Source organism: Bombina bombina, chromosome 3 (genome assembly GCF_027579735.1).
Source record: "Bombina bombina isolate aBomBom1 chromosome 3, aBomBom1.pri, whole genome shotgun sequence".
Classification (NCBI taxonomy): domain Eukaryota; kingdom Metazoa; phylum Chordata; class Amphibia; order Anura; family Bombinatoridae; genus Bombina; species Bombina bombina.
Window position 1 is genome coordinate 396697360 of NC_069501.1, and position 25423 is coordinate 396722782.

At 39.3% G+C, this 25423-nt stretch overlaps 1 protein-coding gene across 2 annotated transcripts in view; it reads left to right on the plus strand.

The window, feature by feature from the left end:
• The window catches only part of NRAS (NRAS proto-oncogene, GTPase), a 255552-nt gene that overhangs the window by 175495 nt on the left and 54634 nt on the right, over positions 1-25423 (plus strand). For both annotated transcript variants that reach the window (XM_053706558.1, XM_053706559.1), the window contains 2 exons: positions 13292-13470; positions 15823-15982. In XM_053706558.1, coding sequence (XP_053562533.1) covers positions 13292-13470; positions 15823-15982 — 339 coding nt within the window. The remainder of the gene's footprint in view (positions 1-13291; positions 13471-15822; positions 15983-25423) is intronic.

Genomic DNA, 25423 nt, shown 5'->3' on the forward strand with positions numbered 1-25423 from the left:
GAGTACCAAACAAAATAATTTTCGTTCCTTTCGGAACTTCAAGGGTGGTCCCGCTTCAGCTTCCCCTGCAGCAAAGCAAGAGGGGAATTCTGTCCAATCCAAGTCAGTCTGGAGACCTAACCAGGCTTGGAACAAAGGTAAACAGGCCAAGATGCCTGCTGCTGCCTCTAAGACAGCATGAAGGGGTAGCCCCCAATCCGGGACTGGATCTAGTAGGGGGCAGACTCTCTCTCTTTGCTCAGGCTTGGGCAAGAGATGTTCACGTTTCCTGAGCTTTAGAAATTGTGTCCCAAGGATATCTTCTGGACTTCAAAGACCCCCCCCCCAGGGGGAGATTTCACATTTCTCAATTGTCTGCAAACCAGACAAAGAGAGAGGCGTTCTTACGCTGTGTAGAAGACCTACATACCATGGGAGTGATTTGCCCAGTTCCAAGAGCGGAACTAGGTTTTTACTCCAACCTGTTTGTGGTTCCCAAAAAAGAGGGAACTTTCAGACCAATCTTGGATCTCAAAATTCTAAACAAATTCCTCAGAGTACCATCTTTCAAGATGGAGACTATTCGGACTATTCTTCCTCTGATCCAGGAGGGTCAATATATGACTACCGTGGACTTAAAGGATGCGTATCTACACATCCCTATTCACAGAGATCATCATCAATTCCTCAGATTCGCTTTTCTGGACAGGCACTACCAGTTTGTGGCCCTTCCCTTTGGGTTGGCCACGGCTCCCAGAATTTTCACAAAGGTGCTAGGGTCCCTTTTGGCGGTTCTAAGACCGCGGGGTATAGCAGTGGCGCCTTATCTAGACGATCTCTTAATTCAGGCGTCGACTTTCCAGCTAGTCAAATCTCACACGGACATCGTGAGATCTCACGGGTGGAGGTGAACATAAAAAAGTTCTCTCGTCCCTCTCACAAGAGTTTCCTTCCTAGGGACTCTGATAGACTCGGTAGAAATGAAAGTATTTCTGACGGAGGTCAGAAAATCAAAACTTTTAATCACTTGCCGAGCTCTTCATTCCATTACTCGGCCATCAGTGGCTCAGTGTATGGAGGTAATCGGACTTATGGTAGCGGCAATGGACATAGTTCCTTATGCCCGCCTACACCTCAGACCACTGCAACTATGCATGCTCAAACAGTGGAATGGGGATTATGCAGACTTATCTCCTCAACTGCATCTGGACCAAGAGACCAGAGATTCTCTTCTCTGGTGGTTGTCTCAGGACCACCTGTCTCAGGGAATATGTTTCCGCAGGCCAGAGTGGCTTATAGTAACGACAGATTCCAGCCTGCTTGGCTGGGGTGCAGTCTGGAAATCCCTGAAAGCACAGGGCTTATGGTCTCGGGAGGAATCTCTCCTCCCGATAAACATTCTAGTACTGAGAGCGATATTCAATGCGCTTCAGGCGTGGCCTCAGCTAGCTGAGGCCAAATTCATCAGATTTCAGTCGGACAACATCACGACTGTAGCCTATATCAATCATCAAGGAGGAACACAGAGTTCTCTAGCGATGATGGAGGTAACCAAAATTATCCTATGGGCGGAGGATCACTCATGCCATCTCTCAGGAATCCATATCCCAGGGGTAGAGAACTTGGAGGCGGATTTCCTAAGTCATCAGACTTTTCATCCGGGGGAGTGGGAGCTCCATCCGGAGGTATTTGCCCAGCTGACTCCGCTATGGGGCACACAAGAATTGGATCTGATGGCGTCCCGACAGAACGCCAAACTTCCGTGTTACGGGTCCAGGTCCCGGGATCACCAGGCGGTACTGATAGATGCTCTAGCAGTGCCCTGGTCCTTCAATCTGGCTTATGTATTTCCACCGTTTCCTCTTCTCCCACGTCTGGTTGCCAGAATCAAGCAGGAGAGAGCTTCAGTGATTCTGATAGCGCCTGCGTGGCCACGCAGGACTTGGTATGCAGACCTGGTGGACATGTCATCTGTTCCACCGTGGACTCTGCCAATGAGGCAGGACCTTCTAATCCAAGGTCCGTTCAAGCATCCAAATCTAATTTCTCTGCGTCTGACTGCTTGGAGATTGAACGCCTGATTCTATCAAAGCGTGGTTTCTCTGAGTCGGTCATTGATACCCTGATTCAGGCTAGAAAGCCTGTCACCAGGAAAATCTATCATAAGATTTGGCGCAAATATCTTTGTTGGTGTGAATCCAAGGGTTACTCATGGAGTAAGATTAGGATTCTTAGAATTTTGTCTTTTCTCCAAGAAGGATTGGAGAAGGTATTATCAGTTAGTTCCTTAAAGGGACAAATATCTGCTTTGTCTATTCTTTTACACAAACGTCTGGCAGATGTTCCAGACGTTCAAGCATTTAGTCAGGCCTTGGTCAGGATCAAGCCTGTATTTAAACCTGTTGCTCCGCCATGGAGCCTAAACTTGGTTCTTAAAGTTCTTCAAGGGGTTCCATTTGAACCTATGCATTCCATAGATATTAAGCTTCTATCTTGGAAAGTTTTGTTTATAGTAGCTATCTCTTCGGCTCAAAGAGTTTCTGAGTTATCTGCTTTACAGTGTGACTCACCTTATTTTATTTTCCATGCAGATAAGGTGGTTTTACTTATCAAACCTGGATTCCTTCCTAAGGTTGTTTCTAATAGGAATATCAATCAGGAAATTGTTGTTCCTTCGCTGTGTCCTAATCCTTCTTCAAAGAATGAACGTCTGTTGCACAATCTTGATGTGGTTCGTGCTTTAAAGTTCTACTTACAAGCAACCAAAGATTTCCTTCAAACATCTTCATTGTTTGTTGTCTATTCTGGTAAGCGGAGAGGTCAAAAGGCTACGGCTACCTCTCTTTCTTTTTGGCTGCAAAGCATCATCCGTATGGCTTATGAGACTGCTGGCCAGCAGCCTCCTGAAAGATTTACTGCTCATTCTACTAGAGCAGTGGCTTCCACATGGGCTTTTAAAAATGAGGCTTCTGTTGAACAGATTTGTAAGGCGGCAACTTGGTCTTCACTTCATACTTTTTCCAAATTTTACAAATTCGATTCTTTTGCTTCTTCTGAGGCTATTTTTGGGAGAAAGGTTCTACAAGCAGTGGTGCCTTCCGTTTAAGGAACCTATCTTGCCCCTCCCTTCATCCGTGTCCTAAAGCTTTGGTATTGGTATCCCACAAGTTTGGATAAATCCGTGGAATCAATACATCTTACAAGAGAAAACAGAATTTATGCTTACCTGATAAATTTCTTTCTCTTGTGATGTATCGAGTCCACGGCCCGCCCTGTCTATTTAAGACAGGTAGTATATTTTTATTTAAAAAACTTCAGTCACCACTGCACCCTATAGTTTCTCCTTTTTCTTCCTAGCCTTCGGTCGAATGACTGGGGGGTGGAGCTAAGGGAGGAGCTATATAGACAGCTTTGCTGTGGGTGCTCTCTCTGCCACTTCCTGTAGGGAAGGAGAATATCACACAAGTTTGGATGAATCCGTGGACTCGATACATCACAAGAGAGAGAAATTTATCAGGTAAGCATAAATTCTGTTTTTTTACCTGTTTAACAAAGTCTTGAATGTAAATGTGTGACTCATGTCCTTTTTTAAAAAAAAATGCAGAATAAAACAAATAGCTGCTAAAATCTAGTGGAGGTCAAATTATAAAATATTGCATTTGGAAAAAAGTTGTATTTTGTCATTATCACACTATTGTCACTGAAATGTTAAAATGTGTCCCATTATAGATTTTAAGATCTATGAATTTAAAGGAACATAAATAACAATGTTTTCTACAAAAAGATTAGCATTAGAATATATAGATATTTTTTTTTACGTATATGGGGCTCCGTAACGTGGCATAATTCCCGCAACTAGGAGGAGGCCAAGAACCCACACAAGCTTTAATCCCTCCCCCCAGATGTATTATTTGCCTCTAAGGAGTAGGTTGAAAATAAAGGGGTTCCATCTACTTGCTTATGGATTACTATATGTGACCTTAGATCAATGTGAGACACTCTATCCCTAGGGCATATCATTAGGAAAGAAGAGATTTCAAGCAACTCTGAGTTATACAGGGACATAGGAGTACCCTGTTATGGCTAAAATCCCTAGGGCGATACTTCACACATAACTACCCATAACTACCCTCAGGCATCGCTGAGACCTGTCCCTTAGCCTCCCCATGTGGGATAAAGGTATTTCCTCAGAAATCCTCTGCTGTACGTTTACAAGCACTGGATGGACTCTCTACTGGACAATTATGCAGCTTGATGCCTGGTATGCCAGTGGAGGGTTGCTTCTTCAGGTAAGCCATTTACCTCAGCCCATAAATAGCCTACAGGCTATGAGAAGGTACTTTACAAGTAGGTACAGCATAGCCATGGGACTCGGCCTACACTCCTGCTGACACAAATATTTTCTCTTTCTTAGTACCCAGATGCCCAAATCTGTCCCCACTGTTTGTTAGACCCTATGGAAGAGTCGGTTACTGGTGAATCTTTCTCTCCAATTTGTTTTAGAAGACTGCTTCAGTATGCCAGTTTAACCAGCTTTGCAATAGTTGTGAATCTCAATTTATGCAGACAAGTCAGCTGTAACAGTCTACTTCCTCAAAGGAATTATATCTTGTCCCTGTGTATTTTACTCGGGGTCCTTCTACTGATTTTACACAAAGCAATAGAAGAATATTTGGCGGCTATACCAATGCCAAGTAAGCATAAATGCAAGTCTGGGGATTCATCGTTTGATGTGAACATACCAGCATCTTCCCCTCAAATTCATGTCCTGCTTCAGAGATCTGACTCTGTGTTCTCCAAAATCATCCAGTTCAGATGGGGAAGTTTCATCTGATGAACAGGACCCCCCCTGCTTTTGACCCTGAATTTGACAGTGCTTAGATTTAAAGTGGAGCATATCCGCACTTTGTTAAAGGAGGTACTGAGAACTCTGGTTATTTCTGAGGAAAAACCTGCTGGAAAAAAAACAGTTAATCATTCATTGATGTTCAAATGTTTTTGAAAGCTCTACCAAAAATTAGAGGTATTTCAGGTTCCAGATTTGGTTTCTGACAATATATCCAAAGAATGGAAAAAAGGGAGCCTCATGGTGTAGACTGTATGATTTATGAAAAAAGATAAAGGAATTCCAAATGGGTCATTCACTAGTAAGATGGCACTATATAGATGAACAGTGCAAATAGGCAGGCTGGCTGTCACAGCCACTAGCTGGCTGATGCTCCCTACAACAACCTCCAGGGGAATTCCTCCTTGGACACAAGAGTCTCCAATATCTGGCCACAGGTAATCAGGAAAAATCCAGCAACCACTTCCCACAATCAGTACGCTGCAATTTGATAAAAGTACTAAAAACTTTAAAATAGCATCAGTATACAGCTAATCTGTTTTAAAAACATGCTTCTCAGCTCAAAGACGAGCCTCCTTCCTCCTGAACACTTGGCCACTCTTGGACCTCTTTAAACATTTTAAAAAGTATTTAACAGGAGGATGTTATATATGAACTAGAATACTTATAAGCTTTGATGGAAATTGCACTATGAAATAGGAAAAAAAGGCACATGACATGCATGCTACAGATATATTAAACATGATAAACTGCACGCAAATGAGGATCAAGTAATATTGGGGTTCAGAACTTAGACTATACAGAGCAAATACTATGTAATGTGTAAATTTAAAATATAAATGTGAACCCATGCTTATACCACTGCCATCTAGCAACACTATTATCTAGCTATAATTGGACAGGCCAATTAACTATGCCTCATTACCTTGAGTCAGTCAGCAAAAAAACAATAAAAGTAAATAAAAATAATTATGCAAAGCCTCTGGGTAATAAAAGGAATGTTCTGAAGTTAAATAAGGGCACTCTCAACTATTCTCAAAATATACAGAGGGTCTTTGCTTTCCATGGTGCCAGCTGGGTTAAAGGGCCAGGCCTTTATGTAGCTCTTGGAGGTCTTAAAATCTGTAAAACCTTGCACAATATATACACCTCAAGCTCCTTCTGAGGATAAGCCAGTAAAATATTAATGGTTAAAATGCATGGATAAGACAATTATAAAGGTATATTGAGTGAATTAAATAATGTTCAACCAGAGCATAGCATCATTTATCTGCTCTCTCATTTGCTGCCCGGAAGTTACCCCCAGCTTTGATGATAATCATTGCTTCAGCCTGGCCTCGCAGAATGTGGTATGCGGATCTAGTGCAGATGTCATCTTCTCCTCCATGGCTTCTTCCTCTAAGACAAGATCTGTTGTCTCAAGGGCTTCTTTTCTATTAGGATCTCAAATCTCTTAAGTTTAACAGCGTTGAGGTTAAACGCCTAGTCTTGAAACACAGAGGGCTCTCTGACTTTATTATTGACATTCTGATTCATGCCAGAAAACCTGTTATCTAAATAATTTATTACAAGATTTGGAAGGCATACTTTTATTAGTGTTCTTCCAAAGGATTTTTTTGGTATTCCTTTAAGATTTCTAGAATCCTTCAGTTTTTTACAAGATGACCACAACAAGGGTTTGTCTCCTAGCTCTCTGAAGGGTCAAATTTCTGCCTTATCTGTTCTCTTTCATAGAAAGTTAGCTAAACTTCCTGACGTTTAGACTTTCGTCCAGGCGCTGGTAATAATTAAGCCATTTGTCAGACCTACCGGTATATCTCTGTCCTGGAATTCAAACTTAGTTCTTTGTTTTCAAGGTCCTTCTTTTGAACCAATGCACTCCATAGATCAAGCTATTATCCTGAAACGTGCTTTTCTTGCTAGCCATTTTATCCAGTAGGAGAGTTTGAGTTTTTCACAAAGATAAAGCAGTTCTTTGAACTAAATATGATTTCCTTCCTAAGGTGTTTTTTTGGAAAATATATATCAGGAGATTGTTACTTCTTTGTGTCCAGATCCTTCTAATTCTAAGGAATGACTTTTACATGATCTTTGTTTTTAAGAGGGCGCTTACAGCGTTTAGGTTAACATTTTATCAGTTAATCAAATGTTGCAATCCTTGGTCAATATCTTATATATTTTACAATTTTCTAAAAGGTCTGGTGGTTGCAATACCTAATAGATGTCCCCCAAATTATTTATAAAATAGATCCCTTTATAATACTATGTTGTGTTTCATTTCAAAACAGATACACAAACGCTGTAAGCGCCCTCTTAACAATCCTAATCGCCAGTTTAACACATTGTAACTATCTAGGAAGGAGATAGTCCAACAAGAGAGGCTTGTTTTAGGTAAAGATCAGCGCTTCACTTCACACACATAAAAAAAACATGATCTTTATGTTGTCAGAGCATTGACGTTTTATCTTCAAGCTACAAAGGAGTACATATCATCATTTTCCAGCTTATTTGTTCACTACTCTGGGACTCATAAAGGGCAGAAGGCTACTGCTGAAGCCTTGGCCTCTTGGCTCAATCAGGTAATTCCCCAGACTTACTTGGTGGGAGGCAAAGTCGCCCCCTAAAAGTATCACAGCTCATTCTACAAGATCAGCTGCTACTTCCTGGGCTTTCAAAAACTATGCATCTTTGGAGAAGATTTACAAAGCTGAGACATGGTCTTCTCTGCATACCTTTTCAAAATTTTACTGCTTTGATGTTTTTGCTTCTTTGCAAGCAGCTTTTCGGCAGGAAAGTCCTTCAGGCCACAGTGTCTGACAAATAGGAACTGCCATAAAATTGTCCCACACATTCCGTAACATGGACTATCTGCTCGGGTATTAGTCCTACATGTTATGGAACCCTATGGACTCTCATCGTATGAAAGAGTAAAAAATATTATGCTTTACCTGTTGATAAATTATTTTCTTTTGGGATGATGATAGTCCATAGGCTCCGTCCATTTAAATTTTTCAGGCAACAGTTTTAATTTGCACCTCTATATACACTGATTGGTCTTTCCTACCTATCTGTTTACTTTTCTCTGCTCTGCTATATGTAAAACTGAGGAGAGAGGGGGGTAGGTGGGAGGGATTAAAGCTCTTGTGGGGGTTCTTGGCAGGAGTTATAGCTCACATGTCATAGAGCCCTATGGACTTTCATCATCCCGAAAGAAAATAATTTATCAGGCAAGCATAAATTTTGTTTTAACTTTATATTGTTTAAATAAAGAAATATGTTAAGTTTTTAGTTTCATTAAAAAAAAATTGGTCACTATTTTGAAATCTACGATTCCATAATCTAATCGCTTCTGATAACAATGGATAGATAACAATGGATAACAGTGGATAGATAAGTGTGTAAGCGACAACTGAGAGAAATTTACCAATGTTTTAGTGATTTTATTTATCAGGACTTAAAGACCCTTTAACATTTGCCATATTCCATGCAGCCGTTGTTTGCACACTTCGGGCTTGTTTCCATTGACCCGTTAAAAATGGAGCCGTAAGCTACCGACGTTGCAGGCAGCTCCATTTTAGTACCAGGTTTCCATTGAAATAGTTTATGGATTGCGTTCAGTCGCCCTTTTCGTGTAGGTGTACGTTAGCGTTGTGTTAACGCTTCCACCCAATGCTGGATTTCTTGGAAATTAAGCGGTTACTATGGTAACCCAATCTTACACTACACTCCATCGCATATACGGTGCCGCATACAAGTGCGGCGCTAATATTTTACCCGATGCTCGCTGTTCAAATAAAAGCAAAAAGCTAACGCATGCGCAATACCTACCGCTCAACTGCCACCCCCCCACTGCAATATCTAATAAATTTATTAACCCGTAGTCCACCAACCCCCATATCGCAAAGTATCAAAGTTATTAACATCTAAACGGCCATTACTCCACATCGCAAAGTACCTATTTAAACTATTAACCCCTAATTACAGCCGTGAGCAGGCTGTTAGTTTTAAAGAAGGGAACCATCTATCTCAATAAATCAGCCGTAGTACTTTTAAAGCTTTTTGGTGCGGATACATCTGAGATTGACCGGCAAAATGGAGGCTATTGATAGATGGAAAAGTGAGAGAGTTCGGTTATTGGAGGACTCCTACCGAAGCTTAGTAGCAGACTTTTACAAAATATTATCTACTTCACAACTTGCAGCACAGCCCGCAGGCGTAACCAAGATGCCTAGCATTCCTAAAATGGCAGAAGCGATCAGCAGTGAAGCCCTTTGCTCCACCGAGCATACAGAGATCTCCTGCTCTGCGTATGAGAATTCCCGACCGGTCTTGGAGTACTGGGGTGCACAGTCTGCAGCATCCAGGGACAAGACAAGTGAGCCAGAATCGGCAACTACCCGAGTTATAAAGAGGTCCGGGATGAGAGCAGTGGTCATCTTTGCACCTAGCGTGTGGATCGTCCCCCTAGATGGCACCTGAATAGCAGCTACGGACAGGTCAGATACCCAACTTAAAACTAAGGTGGCAAGCAGAGCTGATTTTTTGGGCGATTGCGTGTATGTAGCTGGGCCGAGCCGATCAATATTTGTAGCGCCCCAGGAGAATGGAAAATCTGTGCACACAAGGGTTTCGTTTGGGGACTGCTGTCAACGTCTTGGAGATTTGCAGGCGCAAATATTGAGCTCTTTCTCAAATTTTCGGCCCTATTACACCCTTCTATGCACTGTCCCACTACAATCAAAATGGGACCCCGGTGGGTTCTCTCTAACTTTCAAGAACGTAGTAGTGGCAAGGAACACAGGTATAGGATAAGAGGGCTTGTAATGACCCACGCTACTTTTGCTGACTGATTGTTGTACTCTTATGTACGATGGACTTACTTTTCCTTTTGACTTTTGCTTATGTGGTGTTGGGGGTAATATGTTCACTGTTATAATTATCTGGCAAAATGTGGTTGTTTAACTTAAAGGGACACTGTACCCAAATTTTTTCTTTAATGATTCAGATAGAGCATGACATTTTAAGCAACTTTCTAATTTACTCCTATTATCAAATTTTCTTCATTCTCTTGGTATCTTTATTTTAAATGTAAGAATGTAAGTTTAGATGCCGGCCCATTTTTTGTGAACAACCTGGGTTGTCCTTGCTGATTGGTGGATAAATTCATCCACCAATAAAAAGTGCTGTCCACAGTTCTGAATCCCAAAAAAAAGCTTAGATGCATTATTCTTCAAATAAAGATAGCAAGAAAACGAAGAAAATTTGACAATAGGAGTAAATTAGAAAGTTGCTTAAAATTGCATGCTCTATCTGAATCACAAAAGAAAAAATTTGGGTTCAGTGTCCCTTTAACAGGTCCTCAAGAACTAGCTTCTGTCTCATTTACAATTAATATTATACACACGGGACATACTATTTTGGCTAATTCGAAAATTTCGTTTCTGCCTATATTGTGTCTGGGGTTATTTTCAGAGATAAAATGTTGATGTTCTTAACTGTGTGGTTTCTAGGGGGTTTATGTGTGTCTCCCCTACAATTCTGTTTTAAATTGATCCACTGGGGTTGTTGGGTATCTGACTATAGGAAATAGAAGATCTGCAGTTTGGGGGGGGGGGGGGGGGGGGCTAGAATTTTTTTTTATTTTATTCACAGCTCATTAAGTATGGAAATATTACCAGTTAATAGAGTTAATTATAGGGTCTCCTTTATGGAAAAGCCATAAGTCATACAAGAGCAGTACTAAGGTTCTAATATATGGTATTGTATGTTATTTGCTCTCTGCACTAGGTACTTATAAATTCACACTGCATATTTGTTCATTACTGATCATTGGAGTACACCACAAGAACCAACCTATTTTGTTAAATCAGATCACAATGGTTTATTTTTATAATCATGGCTAGTGGGCAATGTGCTACCTGCGGCCGAGGTGGCCGGTCCTTAGGCCTTAATTTAAAGATACCATAGTATGTGGTCTGTAGAAATTCATCTACAGAATATTATGTATGCTGACTATTGTATTAACATAATATCTTTAGGCTTGAACATACTGATCCAGAGTTGCAGCTGACACATGTTTTTCTATATGTTTTATAAATACCTACTTACTGGGTAGACTTTCTCACCCTATATAGTACATCACTAATACTTCTAGACTCACATCTATACTGCGTAACACACATCACGACTAGGCTGTTCATTAAGGTTTGTAAGATGGTTCCCTATAATATAATATAATAAAGTGTAATATAGCAACCACTAGCAATAATTAGATGTTTCCACCAGATATTATTATAAAACTATATATCATTCTTATCAAGGGGCCCAAAAGTAGCCTCTATGGAACTACCATATGACATAATATTAAAGATGCATTTGTTCCAAGAGAGACCAGTCCAGTAGTTGCCACATAGCTATTACTTAAAAAGAAAAAATGAGGTTTCATTTATGCTTATTCAAGTTTATTTTCTCCGTTTTAGACTACTTTAATGTTATCAAGGTTGTTTCTCTTTATGTTTTCTTAAAATGTTGTCATAGATGCTCTAATTGTTACTCCCAAAGTAAACGTGCTTTTTGTCATTTCCCTGAGAATAAGGGAGTGTTGATGGTGTATATGCATTCCTGACTGTTTGATGTAACCTAGCTTTTGTCTTCAGACTTTCGGTTTTATTAACCTACATGTTACATCACAGGTATCGCACAGATATGTATGAGCAGTGTTGGTCTAACTTGGGAACGTCTTGATTCTATACAGTCTCTGTGAAAGAATGTAAATTTGTATTATTTGTTTGGCTGTAATCTATAAAAAAAACCTCAATAAAAGATTTAAAATAAAAAATCCTAACATTAATTTAAAATAAAACCTAAGATTAAATTACAATAATTACATCTAAAATTACAAAAAAATAAATAAACCAAATTATAAAACAATTTAAACCTAATCTAATACCCATATAAAAATAAAAAGCCCCCTAATCTAAGACTAACCTACCAATAACCCTTAAAATGATTCTTTTGCTGCGCATTAAAATAAGTCTAACCCCAAATAGGTACTTACCGTTCCTGAAGTCCGGCGGAGGTCTTCTTCCAGGCGGCAATATCTTCAGCCAGCCAGCACAGGGACCTCTTCTATCTTCATCCAGGACCAAGGCGACACGGAGGTGACCGCCGAACAGGACCGGCGACTGCAGAGCCATCCAGCGTGGAAGATCCTCTTTGTATGATCGTCGCCGCCGCACACTGAAGCTTGAATGCAAGGTACCCGTTTTATAATGGGCTACCGTCGCATTCCTATTGGCTGATATTTTCAAATCAGCCAATAGGATTTCAGTAGCTCCAATCCTATTGGCTGATATTTTCAAATATGAGCCAATAGGAATGTAACGTTACCCCAATATAAAATGGGGGGAGATGGCGAATAGAGGGGTTTATTTTTGGGAGGCGGTTTAGATTTCAATGGGGGAAAAGGTCTCAAAAAGCACCTTTTTCCTATTTTACACCTAGTTGAGCTGGGTGTGATTTTTGTTAATGTATCGGCAGCCTCCGACAGTATTAATGGTTTGCGCTGTCATTGGAAACCTGGTATTATTTAAAGATTAGCGGCTTCTGATACTTTCTATGGGACACGAAAATGTTTTCGTCAGCCGGAGTCAGATTGCTGAAATTCAGGTATAACAGGCCGTTGGAAGCAGTCTGTGAACAATATTGCTTTCGACAGCATATTTAACGGTTTGCGAGCGCATGCAAACCTAATTACGGCTCAATGGAAACAAGCCCTCTGTCTGTAATTGTCTTAAGCAAAATAGATTAGCTAATTTGAACAACGGTCGGTTGGAATAAGTGCCAGAATATAGAAACTAAAAAAAAAAATCAGTTCAGAAGTCCACATGTTTTCTGCACCCACAAGGCTTGTGCAAATAAGAAATAATTTTAGATTTTTCATTTTCTCATTATTGGCACAAAATATGATAGACAATCAGAAAAAAACAAGGAGACATCATGGATGGTAATTACATTAAAGGAACATGAAACCACATTTTCTTTCATGATTCAGAAAGTTCTTACAATTTTGAACAACTTTCCAATTTACTCTTTACATTTGCTTCCTTTTCTTGGTATTCTTTGTTGAAGATGCAGCAATGCACTACTGGGAGCTAGGTGAACCAATAACAAGAGGCATACTTGGGTATGTCTTTCAAACAACGATAGCAAGAGAACAAAGCAAATTAAATACAGGTAAATTTGAAAGTTATTTAAAATTGCATGCTCTGAGTCATGAAAGTTTTTTTTAATTTTGACTTTATTATCCCTTTAAGCTCACAGGGCAGCTTTGGCAAATGGTCGGTCATTTGTTCTAGAAAAACATTGTTTCCTTTCAGATAAACAGACAAACCGTGGCCTTGATTTACCGTTATAACATTTTAGCTGTACTGAAATGTATATTTGTTTTGGGCTGCTATTTTCCAGGACTCCTACAGAAAGCAGGTGGTGATAGACGGAGAGACCTGCTTGCTGGATATCTTGGACACTGCTGGTCAAGAAGAGTACAGTGCCATGCGTGATCAGTACATGAGAACTGGGGAAGGCTTCTTGTGTGTATTTGCTTTAAACAACAGCAAGTCTTTTGCGGACATTAACCTTTACAGGTATAACTGCATGCACTATAATGAAAATACCTATGCATTATATTGGCATTCACAAAGCCAGTTCTGAACATGTCCTTAAAGGGACATGAAACCCAAAATGTTTTTTCATGATTCTTAGCATTTTAAACCGATTTCCAATGTACTTATATCTAATTTACATTACATTCTGTGTTTCATATCACAAAATATCTTCACGCTACAAAAGGGACATATTCTAAATCACTTGCAAGGCTAACTTTAAAGGGACACTTAATTCACAATTAAACTTTCATGATTCATATAGAGCATACAGTTTTAAGAAACTTTCCAATTTACTTCTATTATCAGATTTTGCAGTCTTTTTATATACACACTTTGAGGCACCCGCTTCTACTGAGCATGTGCACAAGATCAGAGTTTACGTATACTATTCTGTGATTGGCTGATGGCTGTCACATGATACAAGGGGCCAGCAAATGGGGAAAATACATTTGTCAGGAAAAAAAATCTACTGCTTATTTGAATTCAGAGTAAGTGTTATTACATTGTCTTTTCATTGTGCACTTGTTAATTATGCAATTTTACTGTATTTAGTGGTCCTTTAAAAATATCCTTTGAACATATTTCCGTAAAAGAGGACGATGTTTTACCTCATTAGAGTAAGTTCTCTGTGAGCCGTTATCCTTCAGCTACTTTTGTAAAGTCATCTGCAATTTGGGGGGAAAGCCAATCACCATCATCATTTTGCTTTACTGTGGGCTTGTGGGATTTTACCATAATCTAACAGGATTCCATAGTAAACTTGCCAAAGCTGAGGAGGGATATTAAGTAACTGTGCCAGATGCAAGCACCTTTGCAAGTCATGGTTTGTGTTCCTGTAATTTTGTCTTTTAACAAAGAAACCCTCATGCTAGGGCTGAGCGATATGGGCAAAAAAAATCGCGATTTTCTTATAAATGACTAGAACACCTTAATTTTTCAATAATTTTTTTTATTTAAGACTACAGAATCTTAATGTTCATGTTTCTCAATGTCCAACATGTACATAAAAATACAAACCGTGTATGTATATATATAAATTTATTTTTTAGACATTTTATTTTGACTGATAAAGAGCCCGCATCCTGTGCAGGAATCCAATACAGGCATATAGCAGTAGGGGTGGGGGGCTGCTCCTCTCAGAAATGCTGTGCCTTGCTGATATCAAATACTGTACATTGTAGATGCAGTTAATCCAGCAGTTTAGCTAGCAGAGGGGACTGCAGTTTTAGCCTTTTTGCTGTTGCGTTAACTGCATCTGCTATGTATTTGAGCCGTTTCTCAGAGAGCAGGAGATTGTGTGGGAGGTTCCATAATGATTACATACCCTAAGTTTCAGACTGCAGACGTCCCTAGGGGAAATATAAGTAAGTGGCTTTCCCTCCTCTTCACTCTCTTGCATGGGCTCTGCTTTTAGACTTCTATAGATTGATTGGCTGCTACTGAGATCACAAACAGAAAGTGAATAAAACGGCCATTTTACAAATGTGTGTTAAAAGCAACCACTAGATGGATCTGGTTTGCAAGAAATCACATACAAATCAATGCCGTACAGCCACATCTGAGGGTTTTTTTTGGGGGGGGGGGGTTAGCAAAAAATTGCGATCTCTCGCAGTTTTTAAATCACGGCAATTAATCACGGTTTTAAATTGCATATGCGATTAATCATGCAGCCCTGCCTCATGCAAACATGTAGACTGAAAGATATTGAAGAAAGGCTGCAGAGTATTTGCTGTTTTTATATTCAGCACGTTAAAGGAACGCAAGTTCCAAAAATGTTTCTTTTGTGACTCAGAGCATATCATTTTAAACAACTTTCCAGTTTACTTCTATTATCAAATTTGCTTTATTCTCTTGGTATCCTTTGTTGAAGGGGCACCAATGCATTAATGGGAACTAGCTCTACACATTGAGTGAACCATTGACTGGTCGCAGCCACTAACCAGCAGCTAGCTCCCAGTAGTGCATTGCGTCTCCTAAGCCTACCTAGGTATGCTTTTCAACAAAGGATACCAAGTGAACAAAGAAAATTACACAACAGAATTAGATTCAAATGTTGTTTAAAACTGTATGTTCTATCTGACTCATAAAAGTTTACTTTTGACTTTACTGCTCCTTTTAACATTCCTGGAATAGAATACTGATGGGTGCATTTATTATTTTTAATCTATAACTGACTACACTGCTTGATTAGAGCACAGATATCTGTGAAGTTTTTAAAATGGCTAAAAATGCTGTCAGAACGGTTTTTATTAGTTTTTTTTTTTCTATTTCTTTATTAATATGTAAATGGATGGATTTTTGACATTGATGGAAATAACGTTATTCTTACAGAGAGCAGATAAAGCGGGTGAAAGATTCAGATGATGTCCCTATGGTTCTTGTTGGTAACAAATGTGACCTTCCTACCAGAACAGTGGATACTAAGCAAGCACAGGAGCTGGCCAGAAGCTATGGAATTCCATTTGTTGAAACCTCTGCAAAAACGAGACAGGTATAGATCGTTACGGTCAGTAGGCGCATCCAAAGTCAAAATAGGTTGTACTAGTAACTAGCTGACATATTATATACGGAGAGCATACACAGCTAAAGATTTAAGGGACGTAAAAAATCATTTTTTTTTCATGATTCAGAAAAAGCATGTGATTTTAAACAACTTTCCATTTTACTTCTATTAGCTAATTTGTTTTGTTTTCTTGGATACCTATGTAGGCTAAGGAGGTTGCTGATTGGTGGCTGCAAATATATTGGCTCACTCAATGTGTTTAGCAAGCTCCCAGTGGTGCATTGCTGCTGCTTCAACAAAAGATACAAAGAGAATGAAGATAATAGAAGTAAATTTGAAAGTTGTTTTAAAATGTATTTCTTTCATGTAATTGGCAAGAGTCCATGAGCTAGTGACGTATGGGATATACATTCCTACCAGGAGGGGCAAAGTTTCCCAAACCTCAAAATGCCTATAAATACACCCCCCACCACATCCACAATTCAGTTTTACAAACTTTGCCTCCTATGGAGGTGGTGAAGTAAGTTTGTGCTAGATTTCTACGTTGATATGCGCTTCGCAGCATGCTGAAGCCCGGTTTTCCTCTCAGAGTGCAGTGAATGACAGAGCAATGTGAAGGGAGTATTGCCTATTGAATGCTATGGTCATCCTATCGGGGATCTATTTCATAGGTTCTCTGTTATCGGTCGTAGAGATTCTTCTCCTACCTCCCTTTTCAGATCGACGATATACTCTTATATACCATTACCTCTGCTGATTCTCGTTTCAGTACTGGTTTGGCTATCTACTATATGTAGATGAGTGTCTTTTGGTAAGTATGTCTTATTTTATTTATGACACTCTCAGCTATGGTTTGGCACTTTATATGTAAAGTTCTAAATATATGTTTTATACTTATATTTGCATGATTCAGGTTAATTAGTATATTTCCTTCTTACAGACTGTCAGTTTCATTTTTGGGAAATGCATATGAATAAATATTTTCTTTACCTGAAAATTTTTCAAATTGACTTTTCTTTCTAAATTGCGGGGCTGTTAGGCTCACGGGTGCAAAAAATGCTAGAATTTATTGCGTCATTTTTGGCGTGAAAATTACGTTTGTTGACGTTAATGACGCCATTTCCGGCGTTGTAGTTGACGCCGAGAGTTTTCACGTAGTTGCGTCATCTATGACGCTCGTGTTTGTTGCAGACTTTTTTGGCGCCAAAAAAATTGTCAATTGTGGGTGTCATACTTGCCGCCAGTTTTTTTGGCATTATTTAAGTCTTTGTTTCTTTTTGCTTCTGGTTTCCAGAGGCCTATTCTGTTTGTATTTTTTCCCATTCCCGAAACTGTCATTTAAGGAATTTGATAATTTTGCTTTATATGTTGTTTTTTCTATTACATATTGCAAGATGTCGCAATCTGACCCTGTATCAGAATCTACTTCTGGAAAGCTGCTTCCTGATGTCGGTTCTACCAAAGCTAAGTGCATTTGTTGTAAACTTGTGGTAACTGTTCCTCCGGCTGTAGTTTGTGTTAGTTGTCATGATAAACTTTCAAAAGCAGACAATATTTCCATTAGTAGTAGTCCATTACCTGTTGTTGTTCCTTCAACATCTAATGTTCAGGATATTCCTGTTAATGTAAGAGAATTTGTTTCTAATTCTATTCAGATTCTTCTAATAAAGGTAAAAGGTCTTTTAAAACTTCTCATAAATTAGATGAATTTTTAAATGACCGCCAACATTCTGATTTATCTATCTCTGATGAGGATCTATCTGGTTCAGAAGATTCTGCCTCAGATATTGACACTGACAAATCTTCATATTTATTTAAGATGGAGTTTATTCGTTCCTTACTTAAAGAGGTGTTGATTGCATTAGATATGGAGGAGTCTAGTCCTCTTGATATTAAAACCAGTAAACGTTGAAATTCGTTTTTTAAACCTCATTTAGTTATTCCAGAAGTTTTTCCAGTTCCTGATGCTATTTCAGATGTAATTTCTAGAGAATGGAATAGTTTGGGTACTTCATTTACTCCTCCTTTAAGGTTTAAGAAACTGTACCCTTTGCCGGCTGATAGATTGGAGTTTTGGGAAAAAATCCCCAAAGTTGATGGGGCTATCTCTACTCTTGCTAAACGTACTACTATTCCTACAGCAGATAGTATTTCTTTTAAAGATCCTTTAGATAGGAAACTTGAATCTTTTTTAAGGAAGGCTTATTTATGTTCAGGTAATCTTCTTAGGCCTGCTATTTCTTTGGCTGATGTTGCTGCAGCTTCAACTTTTTGGTTGGAGGCTTTAACGCAACAAGTACCAGATCATAATGTGTATAGCATTGTTAAGCTTCTTCAACATGCTAATAATTTCATTTGTGATGCCATTTTTGATATCATTAGAATTGATGTCAGGTATATGTCTTTAGCTATTTTAGCTAGAAGAGCTCTGTGGCTTAAATCTTGGAATGCAGATATGACTTCTAAGTCAACGTTGCTATCTTTCTTTCCAGGGTAATAAATTATTTGGTTCTCAGTTGGATTCTATAATTTCAACTGTCACTGGGGGGAAGGGAGCTTTTTTGCCTCAGTATAAAAAATCTAAGGGTAAATTTAGGGCTGCTAACCGTTTTCGTTCCTTTCGTCAGAATAAGGAACAGAAGCCTGACCCTTCCCCTAAAGGAACGGCTTCCAATTGGAAGCCTTCTCCAGTCTGGAATAAATCCAAGCCTTTTAGAAAATCAAAATCAGCCCCCAAGTCCGCATGAAGGTGCGGCCCTCAGTCCAGCACAGCTGGTAGGGGGCAGGCTACGATTTTTCAAAGATGTTTGGATCAATTCAGTCCAAAATCATTGGATTCAGAACATTGTTTCTCAAGGGTACAGAATAGGTTTCAAGGTAAGACCGCCTGTGAGGTTTTTTCTCTCACGCATTCCAGTGAACCCAGTAAAGGCTCAGGCTTTCCTGAAGTGTGTTTCAGACCTGGAGTCTTCTGGGGTAGTTGTGCCAGTTCCATATCTGGAACGGGGTCTGGGGTTTTATTCAAATCTGTTCATTGTACCAAAGAAAGAGATTTCTTTCAGACCAGTTCTGGATCTAAAAATTTTGAATCGTTACGTAAGAATACCAACATTCAAGATGGTGACTATAAGGACTATTCTGCCTTTTGTTCTGCAAGGGCATTATATGTCCACAATAGATTTACAGGATGCTTATCTTCATATTCCAATTCATCCAGATCACTATCAGTTCCTGAGATTCTCTTTTCTAGACAGGCATTACCAATTTGTTGCTCTTCCTTTTGGCCTAGCAACAGCTCCAAGGATCTTCTCAAAGGTTCTCGGTGCCCTTGTCTCTGTAATCAGAGAGCGGGGTATTGCGGTGTTTCCTTATTTAGACGATCTTGGTACTTGCTCAGTCTTTACATTCTGCAGAATCTCACACAAATCAACTTGTGTTGTTTCTTCAAGAACATGGTTGGAGGATCAATTTACCAAAAAGTTCCTTGATTCCTCAGACAAGGGTAACCTTTTTAGGCTTCCAGATAGATTCAGTATCCATTACTTTGTCTCTAACAGACAAAAGACGTCTGAAATTGGTTTCAGCTTGTTGGAACCTTCAGTCTCAATCATTCCCTTCAGTAGCTATGTGCATGGAAGTTTTAGGTCTCATGACTGCCGCATCGGACGCGATCCCCTTTGCTCGTTTTCACATGAGACCTCTTCAGCTTTGCATGCTGAATCAATGGTGCTGGGATTATACAAAGATATCACAATTAATATCCTTAAATCCCAATGTTCAACACTCTCTGACGTGGTGGTTAAATCACCAGCGTTTAGTTCAAGGGGCCTCTTTTCTTCATCCAACCTGGACTGTGATTTCAACAGATGCGAGTCTTTCAGGTTGGGGAGCTGTCTGGGGATCTCTGACAGCGCAGGGGGTTTAGAAATCTCAAGAGGCGAGATTACCAATCAATATTTTGGAATTCTGTGCGATTTTCAGAGCTCTTCAGTTCTGGCCTCTTCTAAAGAGAGAATTGTTTATTTGTTTTCAGACAGATAATGTCACGACCGTGGCGTATGTCAATCATCAAGGTGGGACTCACAGTCCTCAGGCTATGAAAGAAGTATCTCGGATACTTGCATGGGCGGAATCCAGCTCCTGTCTAATCTCTGCAGTTCATATCCCAGGATTATCTCAGTCGCCAGACTTTACATCCGGGAGAATGGTCTCTTCACCCAGATGTGTTTCTTCAGATTGTTCAGATATGGGGGCTTCCAGAAATAGATCTGATGGCTTCTCATCTAAACAGGAAACTTCCCAGGTATCTGTCCAGATCCAGGGATCCTCAGGCGGAAGCAGTGGATGCGTTGTCACTTCCTTGGAATTATCAACCTGCTTAAGTCTTTCCGCCTCTAGTTCTTCCAAGAGTGATTTCCAAAATCATAATGGAACGTTCGTTTGTACTGCTGGTGGCTCCAGCATGGCCACACAGGTTTTGGTATGTGGATCTTGTTCGGATGTCCAGTCGTCAACCTTGGCCACTTCCGTTAAGGTCAGACCTTCTATCTCAAGGTCCGTTTTTCCATCAGGATCTCAAATCATTAAATTTGAAGGTATGGAGATTGAACGCTTAGTGCTTAGTCATAGAGGTTTCTCTGACTCAGTGATCAATACTATGTTGCAGGCTCGTAAATCTGTGTCTAGAAAGATTTATTACCGAGTTTGGAAGACTTACATTTCATGGTGTTCCTCTCATAAGTTCTCTTTGCATTCTTTTAGAATTCCTAGAATTTTACAGTTTCTTCAGGATGGTTTGGATAAGGGTTTGTCTGCAGGTTCCTTGAAAGGACAAATCTCTGCGCTTTCTGTTCTATTTCACAGAAAAATTGCTAATCTTCCTGATATTCGTTGTTTTGTACAGGCTTTTGTTCGTATCAAGCCTGTCATTAAGTCAATCTCTCCTCCTTGGAGTCTTAATTTGGTTTTGAGAGCTTTATAGGCTCCTCCGTTTGAGCCTATGCATTCTCTGGATATTATGTTACTTTCCTGGAAAGTATTGTTTCTTTTGGCTATCTCTTCTGCTAGAAGAGTTTCTGAGTTATCTGCTCTTTCTTGTGAGTCTCCTTTTCTGGTTTTTCATCAGGATAAGGCGGTTTTGCGGACTTCATTTAAATTTTTACCTAAGGTTGTGAATTCCAATAACATTAGTAGAGTAATTGTTGTCCCTTCATTGTGTCCTAATCCTAAGAATTCTTTGGAAAAATCTTTGCATTCTTTGGATGTGGTAAGAGCTTTGAAATATTATGTTGAAGCTACTAAAGATTTCAGAAAGCTTCTGCTATTTCTTTGGCTTCTTGGTTAAAACTTTTGATTCATCATGCTTATGTGGAGTCGGGTAAATCCCCGCCTCAGAGGATTACGGCTCATTCTACTAGGTCAGTTTCTACCTCCTGGGCTTTTAAGAATGAAGCTTCTGTTGATCAGATTTGCAAAGCAGCAACTTGGTCTTCTTTGCATACTTTTACTAAATTCTACCATTTTGATGTTTTTTCTTCTTCAGCAGCAGTTTTTGGTAGAAAGGTACTTCAGGCAGCTGTTTCAGTTTGATTCTTCTGCTTATAATTTCAGTTTTTTTCATTATAAGATTAAAACTTTTTGATTTGGGTTGTGGATTCTTTTTTCAGTGGAATTGGCTGTCTTTATTTTTATCCCTCCCTCTCTAGTGACTCTTGCGTGGAGTTCCAAATCTTGGGTATTTGCTATCCCATACGTCACTAGCTCATGGACTCTTGCCAATTACATGAAAGAAAACATAATTTATGTAAGAACTTACCTGATAAATTCATTTCTTTCATATTGGCAAGAGTCCATGAGGCCCACCCTTTTTGTGGTGGTTATGATTTTTTTGTATAAAGCACAATTATTCCAATTCCTTGTTGATGCTTTCGCTCCTTTCTTATCACCCCACTTCTTGGCTATTCGTTAAACTGAATTGTGGGTGTGTTGGGGGGTGTATTTATAGGCATTTTGAGGTTTGGGAAACTTTGCCTCTCCTGGTAGGAATGTATATCCCATACATCACTAGCTCATGGACATAAATTATGTTTTTCTGTCTGACTCATGAAATAAACATTTTGTGTTTCACGTCTTTTAAACGCAAAAAGATAGTGTATAAAATAACCATAATTATTCAGTATATAACCATTATTTATATGATATTACTGGGAATTAATATATATTATATCCATGGCAATAATGGGAATTAATGTGAGTCAGTTAATTGCTCACATGTATCTGTTTGCTATTTAAAATGTTCTTTGCTTTCAGTTCTCTATCTAACACACTGATGCATTACTAGTAGCTGTAACTTCAGAGTATACAGGCAGATTGCAAGGGAGTAGGTGCCCTTTCAACGTTTATTTAAATAAAACTAGTCATTTTTAATATATTTTCTTTTGTTCTTAAATCTCACAGTACTGAGGATTGTACAAGCTCCCTAGGTAGCCCAACTCATGAGGAACAAGTAGATAGAATAAATGTGCAATGTAACTTTAATTTTTTTTCTTTCATGATTCAGATAGAGCATGCAATTTTAAGCAACTTTCTAATTTACTCCTATTATCAATTTTTCTTTGTTCTCTTGTTATCTTTATTAAAAAGCAGGAATGTGATGCATAGGAGCCGACCCATTTTTGGGTGAGAACCTGGGTTATTCTTGCTTATTGGTGGGTAAATGTAAGCCTCTAAATAAGCAAGCACTATCCATGGTGCTGAACTTAAATGGGCTGGCTGCTAAGATTTACATTCCTGCTTTTAAAATAGATAGCAAGAGAACGAAGAAAAATTAATAGGAGTAAATTAGAAAGTTAATTAAAATTTCATGCTCTATCTGAATCATGAAAGAAAAAAATTGGGTTCAGTGTCCTTTTAAAGCAGAATCATGGTACTGTCCTCAGGTGGTGGTTGTTAGGTGTTATTCCCAGGGGGGGGGGGGGGGAGTGTCAGGTCAGGCCGAAGCCTCTGGGCCGCTGTACCACCTGAAGCAGATGTAGATTACCTGATAAGGATCCCTTAGAATGACTCAGACCACGCAGCAATATGATCTAAAGCCAATCATGTTTATTGAACAGTGCAAGCATATCTTATAGACTTCAGTAACAGCATATAGGGTTAAGGGGATGACACGTTATGACCGCGTCATTTTACACAGTTCTACAGAGTTAAAACACGGTGTGATTCTGGAAAGTTACTAGCTCATAACAATATCATCTGCAGAGACACCAAGGTCGCTGGACCATCTTATTGATATTATATTTTTCTGGGCGTACAGCCAGGAAGCTTCTACAAGGCCGAAGAGCTAAGGAAAGTACCATAACAAGCACATAGTTCCCACTACATAATAACCCAGTATAATAAAGTCTAATCATTACAAAATGGATGCTAATCATCACAAGATGGCTGCGAGGAACAAGATGGCTGCAGTCAGGTTCACATTACCCCTAACATACCATCCTTTTATTCTAACAGAATAACATAAAAATAGACAGGCATAGAAAATTAGTAAAGCCTTATATTATGGTAACAGAACTCTATGTGAGAATACTAAAGAGAAAAATATTCCCATGTCCTGATATACTTTTATAGGCTAATTGTCACTGCATATAGGTGCAGCCTCTCCAATACCTTCCATCTATCTTCCAGCCTCCCCAAAACTACCGGTCTACCTGCACAAAGACCCAACCAGCCCCCCATCTACCCCCAAACAACGCTGCATCTTTTATTTCTGCACCTGCATTGCTAGCACCCCCCAATATGTCCAACAGTTCCTTCTCCACAGTAAAGCATGACATAGCAATAGCACAACTGTCTCTAGGTGGCCTCTGATCATTTTAAGAACAGTCTTTGTCCATTTAGAGCGCTTCACCTTGCTCAGACATTTTGCTATAATACAGTTCTCCAACAGTTCATTTGCAGTAGGGGTGCTTATCCAGTGTTCTTCCGCAGGGAGATGCTGGAAATCTGATGGTTTGTTCATGGGGTAGACAAGGCAATCAGTGGATCCCCATGGCAAGCAAACACTCGAGTCACAGGGAGTCTAGGAAGCAAACAGAAACAGTACAGGATGAGTACACACCGCAATACAATCACAATTATGTCCAAATAAAACGTCATTTAAAACCAAACAAAACATTGTTGAGATATAATACAAACTAAATACATTGATATTTCTCAGAGAATAATTTACAACTTCTCTATACACTTTTAAATGATACTTCATATGAGAAACACTCTCATATTTACCAGAGCGTGACCCAAATCGCACACACCATCGCACTTTCAAAGCCACTTTCAAAGCCATTACTTCACTTGCAAAAACAATATCATATATGCCGCAACAGAAGGATAGTTTTTCAAACTTGCATACAACAATTATCACTGTAAACTAAAACTGCACCTATAACACACATACTTAAAACATGCTGTTGACTTTAAAATACAGGTATATAAAAAAATAACACTACAAAATACCTCCTTACAACGTCTGATTTCCCAGCAGAGAAACGGAAAGAAACATTTTTACAGCGATACAGACACACAAACCCATCTCATCTCGCATACCAGAGATTCACTCCCTTTTTTCCTTTCTCAGAAAAACATCTATTTCATAGCGTACCAAAGACATATAAAAATACCACAAGATTAACTTGTCACCAAGTTCAAAATGTATTAAAGTCAGAAGAATCCACGCAGAATGGCCATTTTCCGCATAGATTGGGACCAACATTTTCAAATAATACATTCTGTTTTTGGTTTAGAGTAAATCCGTTACACGCATACCACAGTGAGAACCGACAGACCATCACACATTATGCATCTCAATATACAAAATTTCCTTTTCCTTACTGCAAGCAAACAAAAAGTCTTACAAACGGAGCTGCTGTAACAGGTTTTTCTCCAACATAGGTGTGTCCGGTCCACGGCGTCATCCTTACTTGTGGGATATTCTCTTCCCCAACAGGAAATGGCAAAGAGCCCAGCAAAGCTGGTCACATGATCCCTCCTAGGCTCCGCCTTCCCCAGTCATTCTCTTTGCCGTTGTACAGGCAACATCTCCACGGAGATGGCTTAGAGTTTTTTAGTGTTTAACTGTAGTTTTTATTATTCAATCAAGAGTTTGTTATTTTAAAATAGTGCTGGTATGTACTATTTACTCTGAAACAGAAAAGAGATGAAGATTTCTGTTTGTAAGAGGAAAATGATTTTAGCAACCGTTACTAAAATCGATGGCTGTTTCCACACAGGACTGTTGAGAGGAATTAACTTCAGTTGGGGGAACAGTGAGCAGACTTTTGCTGCTTGAGGTATGACACATTCTAACAAGACGATGTAATGCTGGAAGCTGTCATTTTCCCTATGGGATCCGGTAAGCCATTTTTATTACAGAAA